This window comes from Glandiceps talaboti, chromosome 4 (assembly GCF_964340395.1).
Source record: "Glandiceps talaboti chromosome 4, keGlaTala1.1, whole genome shotgun sequence".
In the NCBI taxonomy this organism is placed as follows: Eukaryota; Metazoa; Hemichordata; class Enteropneusta; family Spengelidae; genus Glandiceps; species Glandiceps talaboti.
Genome location: NC_135552.1, coordinates 16,003,853 through 16,027,923, shown reverse-complemented (window position 1 = coordinate 16,027,923; position 24,071 = coordinate 16,003,853). Strand labels below are relative to the sequence as shown.

General features: G+C 36.4%; 1 protein-coding gene and 4 non-coding genes across 5 annotated transcripts; all 5 read right to left on the bottom strand.

Moving 5' to 3' along the window:
- Positions 1 to 4,700: 4,700 nt before the first annotated feature.
- On the bottom strand, positions 4,701 to 4,864 carry LOC144434737 (U1 spliceosomal RNA). Its single transcript, XR_013480855.1, has one exon. It is a non-coding gene; the product is annotated as a U1 spliceosomal RNA (small nuclear RNA).
- A 1,504-nt stretch (positions 4,865 to 6,368) lies between these two features.
- Positions 6,369 to 6,532, bottom strand: LOC144434735 (U1 spliceosomal RNA). The gene has a single exon (XR_013480853.1). It is a non-coding gene; the product is annotated as a U1 spliceosomal RNA (small nuclear RNA).
- A 1,558-nt stretch (positions 6,533 to 8,090) lies between these two features.
- On the bottom strand, positions 8,091 to 8,255 carry LOC144434738 (U1 spliceosomal RNA). The gene has a single exon (XR_013480856.1). It is a non-coding gene; the product is annotated as a U1 spliceosomal RNA (small nuclear RNA).
- A 2,032-nt stretch (positions 8,256 to 10,287) lies between these two features.
- Positions 10,288 to 10,451, bottom strand: LOC144434723 (U1 spliceosomal RNA). The gene has a single exon (XR_013480842.1). It is a non-coding gene; the product is annotated as a U1 spliceosomal RNA (small nuclear RNA).
- Positions 10,452 to 11,436: 985 nt separating this feature from the next.
- LOC144434225 (coagulation factor IX-like) lies at positions 11,437 to 23,567 on the bottom strand. Its single transcript, XM_078122680.1, has 7 exons — positions 23,430 to 23,567; positions 16,166 to 16,322; positions 15,589 to 15,723; positions 14,093 to 14,461; positions 13,751 to 13,863; positions 12,035 to 12,181; positions 11,437 to 11,574 (listed from the first exon to the last, which is right to left on the bottom strand). The coding sequence occupies exons 1-7, from the start codon at positions 23,565 to 23,567 to the stop codon at positions 11,437 to 11,439; spliced, it is 1,197 nt and encodes a 398-aa protein (XP_077978806.1).
- Between the last annotated feature and the right edge of the window lie 504 nt (positions 23,568 to 24,071).

Here is a 24,071-nt window from a genome sequence, read left to right as displayed (position 1 = left end):
CGTTCGGGCTTTCTTCCGATACGATAAACGAACGAAGTTCGCAGTAAGGGCTTGACCGAACTCGGATGTTCCATCCTCGATAGCGCGATGTTCGGTCGTGTGTCGTATTGTATCGGAAGAACATCCGAGATCTAGCAGCTAGACTAAGTAGGGTCCTGATGAATACACAGTTTATACAACTAAAACTTATAGAACACGCAAAAACAATGAAAAGGGAACAAAAGGCACATGGGTAGTCTGTTTTTTGTTTGGAAAACGAAATAAAATATTTACTAGAGTTGGGTTTGAATATTACAGAAAATGAGGAGTGAGTCACTACTTTTTTAATATGTCGGATTTGCTTTTACTTCAGGAGTGCTTTGAGAGGAAAGCATGCAAAGTAAACTAAACATCTTTAAAAAAAAGTCCCGTGAACACATCACTAACCACTTTATGCGTCACTCTTTTTTTTTTAAATATCAGTTGATGTCAACCAAACCTGGCACAAAGGTAACATGCTACATGAGCCCATGCAGGTAGTGACGTCATATACATGTCACTTTGTTTTGTGACTGAATCATCAAATATGGCCAATTGGTGGCCATAATTGTTGTCAAAATTTCACAATATGCATTATTTGGAGGTGTAAGACGTAGTGACTCCTGCCTGCACCCATATTACCAAATATGCATTTTCGAATTCTTTTTTAAGACCTTGACCTTGGACATCATCTTCAATGTCAAATAGCCAAACCTGGGTTATTTTCATAGCTTTTTTAATCAAAACATTTTAAGTCACTGTGATAATATTTTAATATACCTGGGTTTGACTATTTGAAGCATATGCAAGTCGCTTGAATTTTGTGACCCTGACTGTGTAGCAAAATGGTGGCCACTATTTGTGATGATAGAAAGGCACATTTTATGTTATCTCCAAAAGTTTGATAGGTATGGACACCATTCAAGTGTCTACCCTCACGTTGTCAATGATGAGCTTTCTAATGAGACTATGACCTTTGACCTTGACGTAAACGTTTTCAAGGTGAAATGACCAAAATCTTTCTTTTTGACATTAACTCAAAAAGTTGACTCCATTTAAATGTCTATACCCCAAAGTTCAGCTTTCATTTTATACCTTGACCTTTGACTTTGACCTCCATATTCAAAGTCAAATAGCAAATTATGAACTTTTGTATCGAGCGACACCATTCACATTTATTTGCACAATGACTTTGCCATAAAACACACAAGTTGGGAGTTTGTCTTCGATAAGGCTTGTTTTTTGGGGACATGGAATATCTTTGGTCGTTTCTGTACGTAACTCTTACTTGTCCGTACGATTATCAAATACTGAACAATACAATGTCTTTCTGCTGCATACACTACAAAGAGCGTTGAATGAGCCACGTGCGTTCCTTCTAGTATCTATTAATGCTGCAAAGATATGCGTCCACACATCGACGTTGAAGAAAGACGACTTCTCAATGGTAAAAGAGGGACAAATGTTCGCTGTATCAAGTTCTATACTCTCCTGTGGCCTATGATGTAACGAACTTGTTTTCGTAAATCACGGCTGTCTCCAGACCGTCTAAATATGCATGTGTATACTGTGAATGTTACATGTAGATCGGCAACCGTCTATATCCCTCGCGATAACGCTGATATACTTACGTAAGAAAGTACGTATAAGCCACGGACAAGTCGCTCGCTATGAAATGCAAACCACCTCGAGAGAAACAAATATAGAATGCGTGTTATACCTTTGCATACGGCAAGCAGAAGAAGATAATGTAGCGGATTATTGATACTGTGGAGACGATAATACAGCTACAGTTCCTATATGTGTTTCTGACTGTCGGTGTCTAGATCTGCTCCACGAACGAGACAGACTGCGTTCACGACGCTTCATATAATATTCTAGTGTTCGCAAAAGCTGCGGTCAGACAAAACCCTTCAAGATATAACGTGCCTTACCTTTCAAAACAACAATGGCAGTCCCGAGAACAATTACAGAAAAACACCGAAGCACAGCACATTTACTGATCCTCATGGTACTGGAGAGGGTCAGAAGCAGCAGCAGCAGCTAGCTATGTGTGATACGGCTAGCGACGCGATGTGTCGACAAGTCATTAATGCCAAATGTATGCGGGTGACGTCACAGTGTGTGTTTAACATTATCTTATTGTCATTCGTGAATCACAGTCCATGTAGTCATGCACTTTCTTCCTTGTCTGTGCACAGGGAACAGCGAGCATGTAATTAATTGATCAATCGATACAGGGAGCAGCGAGCATGTAATTGATTGAGCACTCGATTTATTGATTGGTTTATTATTTGGTTGAATAATTGATCGAATATCACACACAAAATATGTTTTATTTCACCACAAAAATTAATCATTCAATCGATCAATTATTCAACTAAATAATAAATCAATCAGTAAATTGATCGATCACTTGCTCGCTCAATCAATCAATTACATGCTCACTGCTTCCTATAGTCTGTGTAGGGGCGATGAGCTCGTCACTCCGTGGATGTATTAGAGGACATCCATGATCACTCAAACCTCCTCGTTGACAACCCCCCCCCCCCCTCCCAGTGACACCTTGTTTACTGAGTTACTCTCTATCAGTTATAAATCTACGCTTATGGCCATGGTGACCCCGTTCGTAGCAGTGAGTGCCGAGATTCAACGCCGTCTCGACACAGTCATTCGTAAGTCATGGCGTATAAACCCCGTACATGTATAACCTTGGATGTATTAGGGGAGATGTACATCCATGGTATATAACAATGGAGGTAGGAATACATTACATACACAGCTGCACTCTACACCGTGTGCTATGTTTAAACAGGTTCATGTCGAAAAGTGGTAGCGAGAACCCCCCCCCCCTTGAAAATCGTTCACACTGATACTTTATCATAAATCACTTCTATTCAAGTAGCTTCATAACCAGCCAAGGTATAATGCAAATACTTCAAGTTTGCAATACCTACAGCGCAGTAATACAGGTATTACTAACTACATGTTCACTCTCTTTGTTTCAAACAACCTCACAGAAACCAATAATATAAGAAACGGTACATTCTACGCTTTAAGATAATAGCAAGGTCGTAATTTTTTGCTATATTTAGTGTGAATGAAATAAACCATTAAACCTCAGACTACTATTAGTGGTCTGAGATTAAACGTACAGCAGCTACATACACAGCAGATACGCGACGGGTGCCAATGTTTTGATGTCTGTATAGGGTCAGCATGGGCCGTGGCTTCTTATAGTTCAATTGACTTAGAGCAAAACTGCAGTTTCTTTATTGTGTCTGGCGTTCCAAGTTGTATTAGATCATGGAGGTCCTTCCTACCTCCATGATCTCTTATTGTTATGTATGGACGCTGAAGTTGATTTCCATTGTTAGTTTAATGTAGTGTACCATACTGTACATCGCTGAAGTGGGGCGGGGTACTGTATAATTACACATTACAATATGTGTAGCCGGAAAGGGGGAAGGGACTACGAAAATTCTTGGTTCATTTCGGGGGCCCATGAATTTTTTTGAGAGGACGAAGGGGGCTGCGAAAAATGTTTTGACCAAAATTTCTCATCAGCCCAACCCCCCCCCCTTCCGTAAATTCTGGCCCCAGCCTAAACGCTGAAATTGTTTAACATGAACAACAAGATTACCAATATGGTTAAGTGTTGACAATCAGTACAAAAGCAAGAACGGTACGTCATATGTATTCTAATTATTGTTATTATATCTTTAGTTTTCACACAGACAACCCGCGAAAAAAAAACACTGGTGCGTTTGTTTGTTTGTTTGTTTATTTGTTTGTTTGTTTGTTTGTTTGTTTGTTTGTTTGTTTGTTTGTAAAAAGGAATGGGACAAGGTTCATGCAATGACATACGTTGAATGTGATACAATTAGTGTCAGTAACTTATCTAAACATCACATGACAGTTTACTGTTCTCCGTACTCAATCTTTTCACTTTAAAATGCATAGATAGAGGGCGACATTGCGAAAGTAAATGTGACGTTGGCATATGTACACGTATTATATTTAGCAATGAACATTTACAATGAAGACGCACTTTACTTGTGTTTGCTTTCCTCAATGGAAACCTTTCAATGAAAAAAAATCAGTACGCGTGCAACGAGAAAACGATTTGGTGCTAATAAAGGTGATTATGTGTTCATCACTGAAATATAAATTTCGATAAAAGTTCTGGGTTTTACAATGTTATTACACCGTGCAATGACGAAGGCTAGCTACCTACCTACGGATTCTATCTACGACACACATCGCAGAATGTACAGTCCACACTTTCTACCGATTACTCTAAGTTTGATGTAACTGGTGCATGTCACGTATGGACTCCAACCAAAACCTGTAAACAACTTTGATGTATATTCCGTTTCCTCAAGTGCAAGTGCAAGTGCAAGTGTATCTACAACTCAATCGATGCACCGTAAAGTGAACTTCAAATGATAAAACTAATACATGGCTAACCATGGCTATACAAACGCTAAATATATCATAAATCAACGATATAAAGGAAACACAATACGCCTCAGCGCAATATCACTTTGAAATATCACTTGTTAATAATGTTGTAAATTATTATTTCGTACTGGTTTGAGAAAATAGAATAATGAACTGTATAATTAATCCAGTGCAATGCTTTCAAAGATTGAGAATTTCTGACTTTCGATTGCATTATGAGAGGGATAGCGCGAACGCAGTCCCCCACTATCATAAATTATGCACCCGAGTCACCCACATTTGGGGTGATCGCAAGGGTCAACCTGCCCGGAGTGCAATGGACAAGCCTCGCCCTGGGCCAACCACCTTCATGATCGTGGTTAGACCTGTGCCAGGTAAGTATGCTGCAATTGTGGCGTCTTGAACTCAAACCAGTAAAAGACAAAGATCAGTGACAGAAATAAGGGTTGGTATTTGAGATGAACACAGACTGAAAAATATGAAAAATACTACTAAAGTTTATACTCTTCAATCAATCGTTACACTTTCTTCAACATTTGAGTTATATGTTTAATACAGTCACTACGCATAGCTAATGGCAACCTGGATTTTATGCCAGAAATTCTCCGTTTTGATGATTTCCTAAACGTAATAAAGACGTCGAATGTAGAATGTATTCATGAATAATATTAGAAGATGGTGAAGAACGAACACATTAAGTGCGCCCTCTGTGGCAGGCATAATAATTAGTTGATACCAGTAATCTCATTTGTGTAACATTATCAAATAATTATTGTTGGATTGAAAAAAATCTTTCATTTCGTTTTCCACAAATTAATAATCTCTTCATTGTAAATGTATCGATGACTTTCTTTCAAACTATAAATTTAACCCCATGTACTCGACTTTGGTAAAAAAAAATATTCCGTGCATGGTTTCCAAATGTACCATATCACGTGACATTTGAAATTCTAAAGTAAAACTGTAAAGGCAATCCTTTAATTTATTTAATTCATGAAATATGAATAATAATAACAACTACCATGCATTGCAACTACCAATTACTATTTTACAGCACAGCACATTTACTGATCCTCATGGTACTGAGAGGGTCAGAAGCAGCAGCAGCTAGCTCTGTTCTCCGTACTCAATATTTTCACTTTAAAATGCATAGATAGAGGGCGACATTGCGAACGTAAGTGTGACGTTGGCATACATACACGTATATTATATTTGGCAATAAACATTTACAATGAAGACGCTCTTTACTTGGGTTTGTTTTCCTCAATGGAAATCTTTTAATAAAAAAAATCGGTACGCATGCAAGGAGCAAACGATTTGATGCTAATAATGGTGATAATGTGTTCATAACTGAAATATAAATTTCGATAAAAGTTCTGGGTTTTACAATGTTATTACACCGTGCAATGACGAAGGCTAGCTACCTACCTACGGATTCTATCTACGACACAGATCGCAGAATGTACAGTCCACACTTTCTACCGATTAATCTAAGGTTGGTGTACCTGGTGCATGTCACGTCTAGACTCCAACCAAAAGTCCAAAACCTGTAAACAACTTGCAATTGCGATGTATATTCCGTTTCCTCAAGTGCATTGTATCTACAACTCAATCGATGCACCGTAAAGTGAACTTGAAATGATAAAACTAATACAGAGATTGTGTTTTTAACCATGGCTATACAAACACTAAATAGATCGTAAATCTACGATATAAAGCAGAAACACAATAGGCCTCAGCGCAATATCACTTTGAAATTTCACTTGTTAATGTTGTACACTATTATTTCTTCGTACTGGTTTGAGAAAATAGAATAATGAACTGTATAACTAATCCAGTGCAATGCTTCCAAAGATTGAGAATTTCTGACTTTCGATTGCATTATGAGAGGGATAGCGCGAACGCAGTCCCCCACTACCATAAATTATGCACCCGAGTCACCCACATTTGGGGTGATCGCAAGGGTCAACCTGCCCGGAGTGCAATGGACAAGCCTCGCCCTGGGCCAACCACCTTCATGATCGTGGTTAGACCTGTGCCAGGTAAGTATGCTGCAATTGTGGCGTCTTTAACTATATAACTCAAACCAGTGAAAGACAAAGGTCAGTGACAGAAATAAGGGTTGGTATTTGAGATGAACACAGACTGAAAAATATGAAAAATACTACTAAAGTTTATACTCTTCAATCAATCGTTACACTTTCTTCAACATTTGAGTTATATGTTTAATACAGTCACTTCGCATAGCTAATGGTAAACTGGATTTTATGCCAGAAATTCTCCGTTTTGATGATTTCCTAAACGTAATAAAGACGTCGAATGTAGAATGTTTTCATGAATAATATTAGAAGATGGTAAAGAACGAACTTTACATGATAATAGAATGATTAACACATTAAGTGCGCCCTCTGTGGCAGGCATAATAATTAGGCGATACCAGTAATCTCATTTGTGTAACATTACCAAATAATTATTGTTGGATTGAAAAAAAATCTTTCATTTCGTTTTCCACAAATTAATAATCTCTTCATTGCAAATATATCGATGAGTTTCTTTCGAACTATAAATTTAACCCCATGTACTCGCGATCGACTTTGGTAAAACAAAAACAAAATTCCGTGCATGGTTTCCAAATGTACCATATCACGTGACGTTTGAAATTCTAAAGTAAAACTGTAAAGGCAATCCTTTAATTTATTTAATTCATGTAATATGAATAATAACAACTACCATGCATTGCAACTACAAATTACTATTTTACAGCACAGCACATTTACTGATCCTCGAGGCCTCATGGTACTGAGAGGGCCAGAAGCAGCAGCAGCTAGCTCTGTTCTCCGTACTCAATATTTTCACTTTAAAATGCATAGATAGAGGGCGACATTGCGAACGTAAATGTGACGTTGGCATACATACACGTATATTATATTTGGCAATGAACATTTACAATGAAGACGCACTTTACTTGTGTTTGCTTTCCTCAATGGAAATATTTTAATTAAAAAAAATCGTGACGCGTGATGAAAGGAGCAAACGATTTGGTCCTAATAATGGTGATAATGTGTCCATAACTGAAATATAAATTTCGATCAAAGTTCTGGGTTTTACAATATTATTACACCGTGCAATCACGATGGCTAGCTACCTACGGATTCTATCTACGACACAGATCGCAGAATGTACAGTCCACACTTTCTACCGATTAATCTAAGTTGGATGTACCTGGTGCATGTCACGATCACGTCCGGACTCCAACCAAAACATGTAAACAACTTGCAATTGTTTGATGTATATTCCATTTCCTCAAGTGCATTGTATTGTATCTACAACTCAATCGATTCACCTTAAAGTGAACTTGAAAAGATACAACTAGTATAGAGAATGTGTTTTTATATGAAACCATGGCTATACAAACACTAAATAGATCGTAAATCAACGATAAAAAGGAAACACAATATGCCTACAGCGCAATATCACTTTAAAATGCTTTAATGTACATTATTATTTCGTACTGGTTTGAGAAAATAGAATAATGAAATGTATAATTCATCAAGCGCAATTTAATGCTTTCAAAGTTTAGAGAATTTCTGACTTTCGATTGCATTATGAGGGGGATAGCGCGAACGCAGTCCCCCACTACCATAAATTATGCACCCGAGTCACCCACATTTGGGGTGATCGCAAGGGTCAACCTGCCCGGAGTGCAATGGGCAAGCCTCGCCCTGGAGGAACCACCTTTATGATCATGGTTGACCTCTGTGCCAGGTAAGTATGCTGCAATTGTGGCGTCTTTAACTATATAACGCAAACCAGTGAAAGACAAAGGTCAGTGACAGAAATAAGAATAATTGAGTTTGGTATTTGAGATGAACACAGACTGAAAAATACAACTAAAGTTTACACGCTTCAATCATTACACTTTCTTCAACATTTGAGTTATAAGTTTATTACAGTCACCACGCATAGCTAATGTAAACCTGGATTTTATGCCAGAAATTCCCCGTTTTGATGATTTCCTAAACGTAATACAGACGTCGAATGTAGAATGTATTCATCTACCGATGAATAATATTAGAAATGGTAAAGTACGAACTTTGCATGATAATAGAATGATTAACACATTAAGTGCGCCATCTGTGGCAGGCATAATAATTAGGCGATACCAGTAATCTCATTTGTGTAACATTACCAAATAATTATTGTTGGATTGAAAAAATCTTTCATTTCATTTTCCACAAATTAATATAATCTCATTATTGCAAATGTATCGATGAGTTTCTTTCAAACTATAAATCTAACCCCATGTACTCGACTTTGGTAAAAAAAAAAATATTCCGTGCATGGTTTCCAAATGTACCATATCACGTGACGTTTGAAATTCTAAAATAAAACTGTAAAGGCAATCCTTTAATTTATTTAATTCATGAAATATGAATAATAACAACTACCATGCATTGCAACTACCCAATTACTATTTTACAGCACAGCACATTTACTGATCCTCATGGTACTGAGAGGGTCAGAAGCAGCAGCAGCTAGCTATGTGTGATACGGCTAGCGACGCGATGTGTCGACAAGTCATTAATGCAAAATGTATGCGGGTAACCCCGTTCGCAGCAGAGGATGCAGAGATTCAATGCCGTCTCGACACAGTCATTTAATTTGTAAGTATAACCCTGGATATATTAGGGGAGATGTACATCCACGGTATAAAACAATGGATGTAGGAACACTTTACATTCACAGTTGCACTCTACACCGTGTGCTATGTTTAAACAGGTTCATGTCGAAAAGTGGTAGCGAGATCTAGAGCTCCCCCCCCCCCTTTGAAAATCGTTCACACTGATACTTTCTCGTCAACCACTTCTATTCAAGTAGCTTCAAACCACCCAAGGTATAATGCAAATACTTGAAGTTTGCAATACTTACAGCGCAATTGTTTATTGTTTGCTTGTAGTAAGAAGGAATGGGACAAGGTTCATGCAAAGACATACGTTGAGTGTTATACAATTAGTGTCAGTAACTTATCTAAACATCACATAACAGTTTACTGTTCTCCGTACTCAATCTTTTCACTTTAAAATGCATAGATAGAGGGCGGCATTGCGAAAGTAAATGTGACGTTGGCATATGTACACGTATATTATATTTGGCAATAAACATTTACAATGAAGACGCTCTTTACTTGCGTTTGCTTCTCCTCAATGGAAATCTTTTAATAAAACAATCGGGACGCGTGCAAGGAGCAAATTGGTGCTAATAATGATGATAATGTGTTCATAACTGAAATATAAATTTCGATCAAAGTTCTGGGTTTTACAATGTTATTACACCGTGCAATCACGAAGGCTTGCTACCTACGGATTCTATCTACGACACAGATAGCAGAAGGTACAGTCCACACTTTCTACCGATTAATCTAAGTTTGATGTAACTGGTGCATGTCACGTCTAGACTCCAACCAAAACCTGTAAACAACTTGCAATTGTTTGATGTATATTCCGTTTCCTCAAGTGCAAGTGCCAGTGTATCTACAACTCAATCGATGCACCGTAAAGTGAACTTCAAATGATAAAACTAATACATGGCTAACCATGGCTATACAAACGCTAAATATATCATAAATCAACGATATAAAGGAAACACAATACGCCTCAGCGCAATATCACTTTGAAATATCACTTGTTAATAATGTTGTAAATTATAATTTCGTACTGGTTTGAGAAAATAGAATAATGAACTGTATAACTAATCCAGTGCAATGCTTTCAAAGATTGAGAATTTCTGACTTTCGATTGCATTATGAGAGGGATAGCGCGAACGCAGTCCCCCACTACCATAAATTATGCACCCGAGTCACCCACATTTGGGGTGATCGCAAGGGTCAACCTGCCCGGAGTGCAATGGACAAGCCTCGCCCTGGGCCAACCACCTTCATGATCGTGGTTAGACCTGTGCCAGGTAAGTATGCTGCAATTGTGGCGTCTTTAACTATATAACGCAAACCAGTGAAAGACAAAGGTCAGTGACAGAAATAAGAATAATTGGGGTTGGTATTTGAGATGAACACAGACTGAATAATACTACTAAAGTTTACACACTTCAATCATTACACTTTCTTCAACATTTCAGTTATATGTTTATTACAGTCACTACGCATAGTTAATGTAAACCTGGATTTTATGCCAGAAATTCTCCGTTTTGATGATTTCCCAAACGTAATACAGACGTCGAATGTAGAATGTATTCATCTACCGATGAATAATATTAGAAATGGTAAAGTACGAACTTTGCATGATAATAGAATGATTAACACATTAAGTGCGTCCTCTGTGGCAAGCATAATAATTAGTTGATACCAGTAATCTCACTTGTGTAACATTACCAGATGATTATTGTTGGATTGAAAAAAATCTTTCATTTCGTTTTTCACAAATTAATAATCTCTTCATTGCAAATGTATCGATGAGTTTCTTTCAAACTATAAATTTTACCCCATGTACTCGACTTTGGTAAAAAAAAAAAATCCGTGCATGATTTCCAAATGTACCATATCACGTGACGTTTGAAATTCTAAATTAAAACTGTAAAGGCAATCCTTTAATTCATTTCATTAATGTAATATGAATAATAACAACTACCATGCATTGCAACTACCCAATTATCTATTTTACCTTGATCGCAAGATATGTCGTTGGCGGCGCCCTCACAATGTCTCGCAAATAGCGGAGATTATGGAGAACGCTCTAAAGAACAACCAAATTTGCAATCTACATTTTAGATTGCAATTAAGCCAACTTCTTAATTTTTATGAATCTGTTGTTTTTGACAATGCCTAATCTGTTGATTCAAGGATTCTTTCTAGGTAGACAGTGAATTATTGAAACACTACAACACATCGATATACGCCGTGTCCGATTTTCTTAGGTACGGTGCAGCAGCCTATACCCATCATCACATCGTTTCATCAACTATAGTTCTCCGAATCCATTCATCAAATTTAGATACGCTTGTATACACACCAGGATGGTAGGTGTCGGCACAGTCAACACCCCAACTTACTAAACCAAGGAGATACCATCGAGCTTCTATCTGCAGGCATTAAGAACAGATTTCATACAAAACTGAAAGAGTTTATTTCGTTTAGGTTATATAGTTAGATGATTATAAATGATGAGCTGATTGATCAAATGAAAACTTCTGACTGATTTTCGCCCTGTTAACAGAGCATCATCAGGTCACTTACTGTCAGAACACCAGTAATAAATGCACACACACACACACACACACACAAACACACACACACATATACATACATACACACACACACGCGCGCGCGAATCCTATATATATATATATATATATATATATATATATATATATATATATATATATATATATATATAGATATATATCTATATATAGATATAGATATATATAGATATATATATATATATATATATATATATATATATATATATATATATATATATATCAACATTACGTCATCTACATTCGATATTCATAATGAACATATAATACGAATACTCACTTTCTTGACGAAGGGACTTCCGCTATCACCTTTACATGCATCTTTGCGTTTGTTTGCACTCTTTGGGTAAGCACAGAACATGTTGTCCGTTACAGGGTCAAAGAGTCGTTTAGCACATTCAGTATGATCAAATATTTCTAGTTTCACCTGTAAAAGAAACACTCAATCTGTGACAAAATAGTTGTGAATTTGGGTTTTTGTATTCAGACGACATATTGTCAATTGACAATATAGGATTCGAACGCGGAACAGTGGTGATAATATAGACTTTGAAGTGTATGAACGGGCAATATACATTATACATACGCATGCTGTAAACCTGTACTGTATCGACACACAGACAAGCACTTGTCTGTGATCGACATGAGAAATTTTACTATTTTACAATCTTCAACTAGTTCTCAAAAACCAATTGGTACGAATTACTAAGCCTGGTGCACATTTTATGTGCAAAGAGGCATTTTAATCTCTACTTATGTTCACATTTTTCTCATGCAGAGAAAAAAAGCGAAAATTACCAGGTTTACAGTAATGCCGGTGCAAAGTATATTTTGTATTGTTTTCCAATTATGTGAGGAGCCTGTAATAAATTTACAATTTATCGCCTTGAAATACGTGTATCTGTATGTGTAGTCTGTGTGTGTCTTACTCATCAAAGTCTGCAATATTTCTCAATTCAAGGTCCAGTGCTATTATTATTATTAATATTAGCATGATTATCGGACCTTGAAAACAAAATTTTAAACATTTTTTTTGTTTTGAAACCACGCCAAGTATTAATAGGAAACATCACATGCACCAAGGAACAAAACTCAAATTAGCAAACCGAGAAAACACTGAAACTGAAACTAAACAAAAAAACTGTACATTAACGACTTTAATGGCCCGTTTTAGGATTAGGATTAATATCTAGGCATGGAAAACTATTATTTGGAGGAGTAAAGAATGACCACATAGATGATATGCATCCTTATTAATTACGATAACTAATGCGATGACCCGGGACTGAAACATTAGCCTTCATGACGAAAAATTCACTTATGACGTTTGACAGTTATTTTGAACAAGCAGCAACACGTACATTATCATTAAAAAGGAAAGGATACGAAGAAACTATACTATTGTACACTTACATTCAGGCTATGAGGGCACTGGTAGATGTATATTACCCCGAGGGCTATTATGTAGCAACTATTTCCCGAGCCTGAGCGCCGAGGGAAATATTTGCTACATGATAGCACGAAGGTAAATTGGACGTCTACTAGTGCCCGAGTAAGGCCAGGCAATAAGTATTTTATATCATATCCCATTCTCAGGCATTCGTCGAAGCACATCACCGATAACAAGTTCGTGCTACATGAATAGTGCCTTTCGGAAAAGAGAACGCGACTCGTACTGCCATATGCTAATTGAGGTCATTATGGGTCAATAATTCGTAGCGCGTGTTACGATCTCAACCAATCACTAAAGGCTTTATGAAAACGATATGTTATAATACCAGTAAGTACATGGTTTGATACGACTATCAGTGATTCCCAATAATTCTCTCCTTCTTCGTTTTCCAGTGAACAGAGCTTGTTAATGACTTTCAGTTGTTGTAAATTTGCCACCGATATGGCAGAGAGCAAAAAATGACGGGTCTTGAAAACAACCACCTCATATTACATGCATTTTCTAGCGTTTGTAATTGTAATGACGCATCATTATTTAATCTACCTTTTGAAGTTTTGCAGCTGTATTTTGTGTGTTAGTTTTTCCCCATCCTGTCACCCAACCAGATGCAGTTGATTGAAGAACTTTCTTTGCAACATCAACGTCAGGTAAACAAACTGAAAAGAAAAAAAACAAAACAACAACAACAACAACAACAACAACAACAACAATTAATAATAACACTGTTAACAGCAGCAACAATGATGAGAGACATGATAGCAAACACCACTGTGACAAAGAGTGTAGATTGAAGCTAGCATTGCTTTTTTTTTACTTTTCATTCTTTAGTTCTCAATCCAGAGTAGCTTTACTCTAGTGATGAGACAGTACTGTAGGTGAACTTACCAGGTCCGATGTAGTCGGTATAATTTGCCTTTCCACGAACTTTAATCAGGGCTATGTCCGAATCGAAGGTCTTTAAATCATAATCGGGATGTACAAGCATCTCTTTAACCTTGAATTCGCTTTCTTCTAGATCGGACTTAGTCGAGTGGTACTTCCCTAGTAAGACTTTAATATCACTTTGGTCTGCTCTGACTGCCTCAACGCAATGTGCTGCAGTTATAACCCATTGCTGGTTAAGCAAAGCACCTCCACAAAACGACTTATTTTTTCCAGCATGATATAACATTACCATCCACGGCCATTTTCCCTTCTTTGTATCTCTACCTCCATATATTCTTGCCTTGGCACTGTGACGAATGCCACATAATTCTGCAGAAATACATAGTGTGAGAAAGGACAATAACTTACAAAAGTATTTCCTTAAATTTTTAAACCACACAAAATGGAAATCGAACCTAGACTATGATAAACGGTTTGTTACGTGGGTGACTGGAGTATGGTATTTTGATTTAGCACCATTTATATATCTGTGAATACCCAAACCCATCAGGTGACCGTCCCATACTTTATTACTACTCTGCAATGGGGGGGGGGGGGGGCATGCATACATTTGAATACTGTCGCAAGGTACAAACTTCGGAACTTATCCATGGTCTGTGCTATTTGACCTTGAATGAGGAAATCAAGGTCAAATGTCAGAGTCTGATTTGAAAGTATACTTTCATAAACATAGGTGCAGCCATTTTAGTAGTGTACTTTCCAGGTACAATATTTAGTAAGTCACTGATCGAATCATCCTTTCATTGTCAAAGGCAGTGTCTGAACGCTAGCCTCTAAAGATGTGGGTATAGACACCTGAATGGAGTCTGTGTATTCAACTTTTTTGAGTTGGTTAATACAGCTCATGGTCAAGGTCGCGAAATACAGTGACGTGAACTTTTCCCCTGTGAGGTATTTGTGTCAGGTTGCACGGGCATGAGTGTCTTTCTATGGACGAGCAAATGGAGCCGCAAGAAATTTCGCAAATGAGATATGTACGTTTTCAAAGTAAACGATGGATGCTCATATGGCTTAATTTGGTGCAAAGAGTAACATATCATGCAAGAGTAAATATTTGCCCTCCCCCTTTTAGACCCATGAGAAAGTTCAACCTCGCCCCCTTTGCTTCCTAAAATATTTTACACTTCAGAATCTGTGTCCCCTCCCATTTTCTCCTCACCCCTCCTCTCGTTCCCTTAGGTTATTTCTATAGACTTTCTCCAGGCTTTACCATATTGGGGCCAAACACTGGAAAGAAGTAAACTGGTATATACCTAACATTATTCAGTGTATTCGAAGCGAAAAAAATTGGCGCCAAGTCTGTAATTTACTGAACATTTTGTACAAATCTGTCTAAATAAGTAGAATTCTGTGTGTAATTCATAACTCATTACGCATGTACCGTCTGATGTAACCTTCAGTAAGACTACACTGTATGACAAAAATCAAGTAAATACCTTGGTTGCATCGATCTCCTGTCCAGCCTGGTTTACAGGTGCAGCTACCATCTACATGGTCACATAATAAAGTATTATCAGGATTGCAGGCACATCGTTGGATGCAATTTTCTCCGTATCTACTAGATGGACAAACTGGGATAAACAACAAAACATGCTCTTAGACTATCTTTTGTTTGAAGCTCTTCCAATTTAGTAGTTCTGCTTTGGAAATATTTATAATCATGAAGCCAGTTCACGTTTTAAGGGATCTTAATTTCGAAAATGACCACTCTTTCTAAATTTAAACGTTTAAAAATTATTACACCAAAATAGTCGCATGGAATTGATACTAAAAACTACACCCTTTGTCCTTAGAGGATGAAGGACCCAACTTTAGATTATGACTACTGTTGGACAAGAACGTCACAACCATTAATTAACTAAAGTACATTTTACACCCCCCCCCTCCCTTCCCCTCTCCTCCCCTTGTCTATGTGAAACGAAAACCATTTCAAAAGATTGAAATACATGCTTATGGTAAAATTATGGGTAAGTCCCCTGAAATGGCCTTTGCTGGGCAGGATATCTCATTTACTCACTATATTGACACGCATTTCCATGCCATCCAGATTTACAATAACACTTTCCATCGGATTTGCCACACGAAAGTGAGTTCCTGGTAAGACACTGACATCTCCTGCAATTGCCGCAACTTTGACAGACGTCCTGTGAGAAGAACCATTCATCACAAGCTGGAACGCAAAGATATTAATGGTGGTGTGTGAGTTTAAAAAAATACTACATGTATTATGTATGGGCGAAATTAAACCAAATTAATTTTGAGTTACATGGTGAATTTAACACGAAGGTGGACACGCAAGAACATTCAGTTGCAATGCATTAGTAAAGAGGCGTGACACATACATACATACATACATACATACATACATACATACATACATACATACATACATACATACATACACACACACAGACTGTAAAAGGTCGCACCTACTTCTTTGTAAGACATATCTTTGAATACTATTTTTATTTGATGAAATAAGAGTTACAACTAGAACTATATATAGCTCTGCTGTAAGTATGTGCATACGCGTTTTACAAATTAGTAAATATTTAAACGGGCTTTTCAGTAATATTTCGTAAGATTAATACGAGTTTCGTTACCTGGACATAAAACTGTTATCTGTTTGTACATCTTCCTATATTGTCGTTTGTATATGTCACGAAGCCTGTAAGAAAATATGTTTGTAAATCACTTTCCACTCATTTGTTAGACTCTTTCACGGACAATGCTATCTGATAGGGTGACACAACACGTCATACAGTACATACTACTTCCTTGTCCACATGACAGAAATGCAGCAGGAAAGTTTGTGTTTAATTTAGTATCTTATGATATAAAGAATGTAACAAGAGAACTGATTGCCCAGACACAGACACAGACACAGACACAGACACAGACACAGACACAGACACAGACACAGACACAGACACTCAGGCCCACACATACATACATACATACATACATACATACATACATACATACATACATACATACATACATACATACATACATACATACAGACAGACATACACAGACAGACAGACAGACAGACAGACAGACAGACAGACACAGATACACAAACATACACACACACATACATACATACATACATACATACATACATACATACATACATACATACATACATACATACATACATACATACACACATACACACACATACATACATACATACATACATACATACATACATACATACATACATACATACATACATACATACATACATATTATATAATACTTAGTTCTTCACCTGTATTTACTACAATCGACTCTACCAAGATGACTGTAGTACGTACAAGGTCTTACGATCCTTTGAGTGACGGTCCTGCCTACCAGTGATGAGGAGACGGTAAAACTACCAGGAAGAGTACGGAAACAAAAATATATGATCAAATCAAGAACATAAGTTATTCGTAACTCAATTTGATTAAATACACGTTATATGTCGTATGTGGAGATCTAGTAAAGAAGAATGGTCACAGTGCAAACAAGTTTATGAAAACACTTTCTGGGTTTCATTTCTCCTCGTGTGTTGAAATTTGAATGAACTTAATATTAAAAGACTGGAAAAGGGTATAACAGGCGTACGTAAAATGGAAAAGAGTGGTCTAAATGTCATTATACTGTACTGTACTGTACTGTACTGTATTGTACTGTACTGTACTGTACTGTACTGTACTGCACTGCACTGTACTGTACAGTACTGTATTGTATTGTATCGTATCGTATCGCATTGCATTGCTGCATTGTATTGTATTGTATTGCATTGCATTACATTTATTTTATGTATGTATGTATGTATGTATGTATGTATGTATGTATGTATGCATGCATGCATGCATGCATGCATGCATGCATGTATGTATGTATGTATGTATGTATGTATGTATGTATGTATGTATGTATGCATTGTATTGCAATGCAAATGCAATGCTTCGCATCGTAACGCATTGCATTGTAGGTATTATATTTAAGCAATAAACCACCCCCTGGGGATGGTATACCAAGAGGTTTTGACCAGTGAATGAAATATATGCACGAGCGATAGCGAGTGCATATATTGAGTTCACTGGTCAAAACCGAGTGGACTTAATATTAAAAGTGTCTGCGTGGGCGTCTTGTTAACTCTCAAAGGTGGGACCAGAGTGCTATTGTGTTTGGTTATGGATCGTAGTCACTTTTGGTTTCACCTCACTCGTAGTATGATGTATATTATACAGCAATAGTATCAGTTTAAACAATTAGAAGATTGATTAACCTAACTATTAGGAAAGTAGAGATAGTAAAATACAATAAAATGACAAGAATGGGGTTTGTCAAGGCATTAAACGCATCATTCGTTGACCCAAATAAAGTTGAAGTTTATACGTGTTAAGCTCTTTGTTACAAGGTAATACCTGGAAATGTCGTATGAGGCAAACTATACAGCAGCTATTACAATTACTCGCCCGGTGAGTTCTGACACAATGTGACATACGGAAATTGAAACATCATGAATAAGCAAGAAAGTTTTATCATTACAGACTTACTCTAACACTTTTGGTGACACACTCAATGTGCTTTTTTACGAAATAATATACATATCAAATTAATTTTAATTAAAGAAAGGTTAAACTGACCTGATTGAATGACTGCAACGAACATTCTCACTTGTAATACAATATGGCAGGTATACAAATGCGAAGACTGTTAGAGCAAATGAAACCGTCATCTCCTTACAACTCACGCGTTGAACACTGGCTTTGGATTTTAAGACGACTAAAGTGATGTGATGTGATATATATGCAGCAGGTGATTTAGGTTAAAAACAGCAGATCACCTAGGCCCGAAAACATATATATTTTCTTCAGAACTCGCACCCACATATACAACACTTCGGGGGTTCACGGTGTCAAATTCCACTTTTGACATGTAAAATGTAATGTAAAGCGTGAAGGACTCATTTACCATACCATTCTACTGTGTGATTTTACCTTCCTTAAGGGGGAGGTGTCAAATTCAAAAAAGTCGATAGATTTTTCTTATACTTTGCATACTTAAACATTGATATCTGAATATGTAAAAATTGCAGAGAAAATACTACGTCACCACCTTTGTTTTCAGGATAATTACCATTTCTTGTATGTACATATATATTTTGGGTCAACATAACAATTAACTACAACATGATTTTTAACAATTAAAGATTATCCCAGAACACCAACTTATGTATTTAAGTGCAATGTATAGTAGGTCCAGACATACTTTTTTGAATTTATATTCGTTATTTCATAAAACATTATACTATTTTATCTCCAGCTGCTTTACTATTTTTAAGAAAAACATAAGAAAATTGCAAAAAAGGATAAAAGTCTAGATTTGTTTTATACGCTGTATTTGCACATTGTATTACTCCAGCTACTTATCAATGACAAAAATATATGGGGTCACCACATCCGTTTAAATTCTAGAATTGAAAATGTCACCCCACGCCCATCTAAATTTTGACATTTTCGACAGAAATATCTTATGAAATGTTGTTGAATTTTAACAAAAATTAAAATGAGCATGTTTATCTTTGCACCTATGTATAATGTACCAACGCCCCTTCATAATTTGACAACAAAAATATTTGTGTGTATGCTAACTTGAAAATGCCTGTAAATAATGTGACCCCCCCAACCCCATCAAAATTTCAACATTTAGGAACAAAAATCACATGAAATTGTACAGTATTGGAACACACAGGCACTAAGGTATATTTCTATCAGTACATATGTATGATAAATCAACTGAACTATTCATGTGCAGAGTTTATTTCTTTTTCCAAAAGCCAAAGTTTTGGACAAAATTCACATTAAAATGCATAATATTGGAACACATAGGCACCAAGGGGTAGTTGTCAGTACATAATTACGTATGATAAATCAACACATTAGGGGCTAGGTCAATTGTTTAATGTAGGATAAACAGCTAAACACTTTTAGTGAACCACACCTCTAACTTAATAGGCCAAAATTAAAAATGTCCATTCAATTTCAAATCAGTATGTAGTAATGCTATGAATACAAAGCCGGTATGTAGTTAGGAAAAACAGTTCTTTTGTTGACACTTTATTTTAGTGCTGTGCTATAGTGAAAATTCTTCCATTTCTTAATTTAAGGAAATTTTTTTACAAGAAATAATTGCGTGTTTAGGGATACAAACAGACCCATTAAAAGTAAAATCGTTTATGTAGGATGAGAGCTAGACAGCTAAAAAAACACCCCAATTGTAAAAGAATTTAGATTTTCATCCTACATTGAAATATATATTGATCTCACACCTTATATCTCCATTGTTGAAACAGTTAAATGTTGATTTCATATAAGGAAATTGCTAGTGTTTATTGCGGTGTGTGGTCACTATGAAAAATAGGAAATAACTCATCAAATTGAACTATAAGTACAGTCACTGTGATACTATCATTAGCTGTTGATCCACAGAACTCGGCATCCAGTATATGTATCTCTAGCTCTGCATATGTGGCACTGCACTGTGACCAAAAGCTACATACAATGTATGCAATAAATACATAAATCATAAAATAAATACCTCTAGTAAGATGTATTTATTGATTTTGGGTACAGAAATACATGTAGAACCCCTCATTGAAACCTTTATAGTAATGTTACCATGGATACTTCTTTTATGAGGAGACAATGTAAATAGTTTTTATACAACTTGTATGATTTGTTGCAATTTGAACTGTATACACTCGAGTCAGTGTGCATATGTGTGTGTGTGACTATAGTACTAGTATAGTTGGCGAGACAGATGAAAAATAATATATTTTTGGTTGAATACATCTACTGAAAAACAAACGATAAATTCATTAACTTTAAACTGGCAGGACGTTACTATACTGATACAGGGATGTATAATGTCCGAGGGTTCCATTGGGAATGAATACATGTGTCGGAAACTGTAGTCATAGACCCCTAGTCCTGCTTGCAGACGATGCACGCTTGGAAGGGACGACTTATGCCGTATGCAAGCAGGGCTACTAGACCCCTAGCGAAACCAAACAAGTGCACACCATCGTGGGAGAGCAGAATGCCGACAACTATGAGGTGAGATTAGTGCCAAAACACTTGTCTTAACATTATTTTTAGTTTACATTTTCATTTTATTCTCCCATTTTGTCTGCATTTTTATCTTATTGTTCACATTTTTATTTCAACCTCTCATTTTGTTTGCATTTTCATCTCATTATGTTCGCATTTTTATTTCAACCTCTCATTTTGTTTGAATTTTTATCTCATTGTGTTTGCATTTTTATTTCAAAATCTCATTTTGTTTGCATTTTTATCTCATTGTGTTTGCATTTTTATTTCAACCTCTCATTTTGTTTGCATTTTTATCTCATTGTGTTTGCATTTTTATCTCATTGTGTTTGCATTTTTATTTCAACATCCCATTTTGTTTGCATTTTTATTTCAACCTCTCATTTTGTTTGCAATTTTATCTCATTGTGTTTGCATTTTTATTTCAACATCCCATTTTGTTTGCATTTTTATTTCAACCTCTCATTTTGTTTGCATTTTTATCTAATTGTATTCACATTTTTATTTCCACATCTCATTTTGTTTGCATTTTTATCTCATTGTGTTTGCATTTTTATTTCAACATCCCAGTTTGTTTGCATTTTTATTTCAACTTCATATTTTGTTTGCATTTTTATCTAATTGTATTCACATTTTTATTTCAACCTCTCATTTTGTTTGCATTTTTATTTCAACCTCTCATTTTGTTTGCATTTTTATCTAATTGTGTTCACATTTTTATTTCAACCTCTCATTTTGTTTGCATTTTTATTTCAACCTCTCATTTTGTTTGCATTTTTATCTCAACCTCTCATTTTGTTTGCATTTTTATTTCAACCTCTCATTTTGTTTGCATTTTTATCTCATTGTGTTCACATTTTTATTTGGTTGTCATTGTGTTCACATTTTTATTATCTATCTCATTATCATAATTTATGTATCTCCCTAGCCTAGAGGTGGCTTTCCTGTCAGTGTGAAATTCTTAAATTTTACATGAAATAAATACTTTCGCTATCGTTTTAGTTTGTTGGACAGATTTAGGAAGATTTTGACACCTGTAAAGGTGACTGGACTCTTTGTTCAGTGTCACGCTTTCGTGAAACTTTCAATCATCTGTGATAATAAAGTACTAAGTTAAAGGGCACATGTTTCCGTGGTTGAAAATGTCGTCTGGTCATCGTGGAAGTGTCCCGTAGAAGTGGGGCGGCGGCCACTCCAATACTTCTAGTACAGATGGATTCGCTTCTCTGAACAGTGCCATGATATCTGAGGCATGTCAGGCACTGAATGAGGCCAGCAGCTTGCTTAGACAAGCTCTATCCGGAGGAAGAATGCTGCTACCCCCTTTGATCACACCACCCACCGTCTCTCAATCACAATCCGGCGAGCGTCGGGCATGTTGGGGACTTTCCATGCAATGTCCAATCATGCCAAGCTCTATAGACACCGCCAACCCGTGCCCAGATTATGACTACAGCTACTCCAACATCGCAGACACAAGTGCTAAGGAGTGAGTTGATCGAGTAGGTGTTTTCGTTCTAGGAGTCGTCCTCGTCATGGCAGGTCTGTGAGGGCACTGCATCTGCATCCCGCGCATGGAGTCGACCAGCCGGGCGTCCAACTTGGCCACACATTTGGGTCGCGTTAGGATTGGGTTCTTTGCAGGAAAAGAGGGAATTGGTGAAAGCTAGCCTTGGTGAGAAAAAATTACACATGCCTGTAAATTTAAATGGCTTGGAGGTTATTGAGTTTTTGAGTGATGCGTATCCCAAAAATGCAGGTGGTGTAGAAATTTGCCGAACATCTCGAGGTTCAAGAAAAGTTGAGGTTATAAAATGTTCTGCAGCTATGCATGATTAGATGGGGGATGGGGCTCCGAACATGGACAAAATTCATCCAGGTTGTATGGTATTTTGGTTAGAGTTAACCAGCCGTGTGGTTGTTATGTACAGGTTGGAACCCTTACAATTTTGGGTTGGTTTGTGTAGGGAAACTTTTAGCGATACGTTCCCGGATCGGTAATAGTTGATCCTTCTAGATGAACGTTTCGAAACCAACTATAGGGTCTCTTCATCAGTCGCAGTTTCACTTATCATACTATGGCTATGGCTATTATAGGCATATAGATATATTATGTTGTTTCCATGGACATATTTTGGAGTATTCAGTTTAATCGAATGTTCTACCCGATGATTGGGTGTTGTTGAGAACACAGTTGTTTCTTCATGTTCTTGAACTAATGATCCAACTTGGGATGACAATCGAAGGGAATCAGTAACTGCTAGCAGTTCATTAGCCCGTGTCAAACCATTTGTACCAGCCATTTTGTGTAAAGGATTGTGGGACAGGCCTTAAAGTATACTTATGTAACATTAAAATAATAATAATAATAATAATAATTAAATAAAAAGTATATAGAAATAATAATTCTTATAATAATCAAGTTTAATAATAATAATAATAATAATAATAAAAATGTGAACACAATAAGATAAAAATGCAAACAAAATGAGAGGTTGAAATAAATATGCAAACACAATGAGATAAAAATGCAAATAAAATGAGATAAAAATGCAATCAAAATGACAGGTTGAAATAAAAATGCAAACACAATGAGATAAAAATGCAAACAAAATGATATAAAAATGCAAACAAAATGAGAGGTTGAAATAAAAATGTGAACACAATTAGATAAAAATGCAAACAAAATGAGAGGTTGAAATAAAAATGCAAACAAAATGAGATAAAAATGCAAACAAAATGAGAGGTTGAAATAAAAATGCAAACACAATGAGATAAAAATGCAAACAAAATGGAAGGTTGAAATA

Excerpts from the sequence above, each read along its gene's own strand:
- LOC144434225 (XM_078122680.1), bottom strand. The coding sequence starts at position 23,567 with ATGGCTGGTACAAATGGTTTGACACGGGCTAATGAACTGCTAGCAGTT. Across the intron at positions 14,462-15,588 it reads AGGAGATCGATGCAACCAAG|AATTATGTGGCATTCGTCAC; the intron begins GTATTTACTTGA and ends GTATTTCTGCAG. Across the intron at positions 11,575-12,034 it reads GAAGTCCCTTCGTCAAGAAA|ATAGAAGCTCGATGGTATCT; the intron begins GTGAGTATTCGT and ends TAATGCCTGCAG.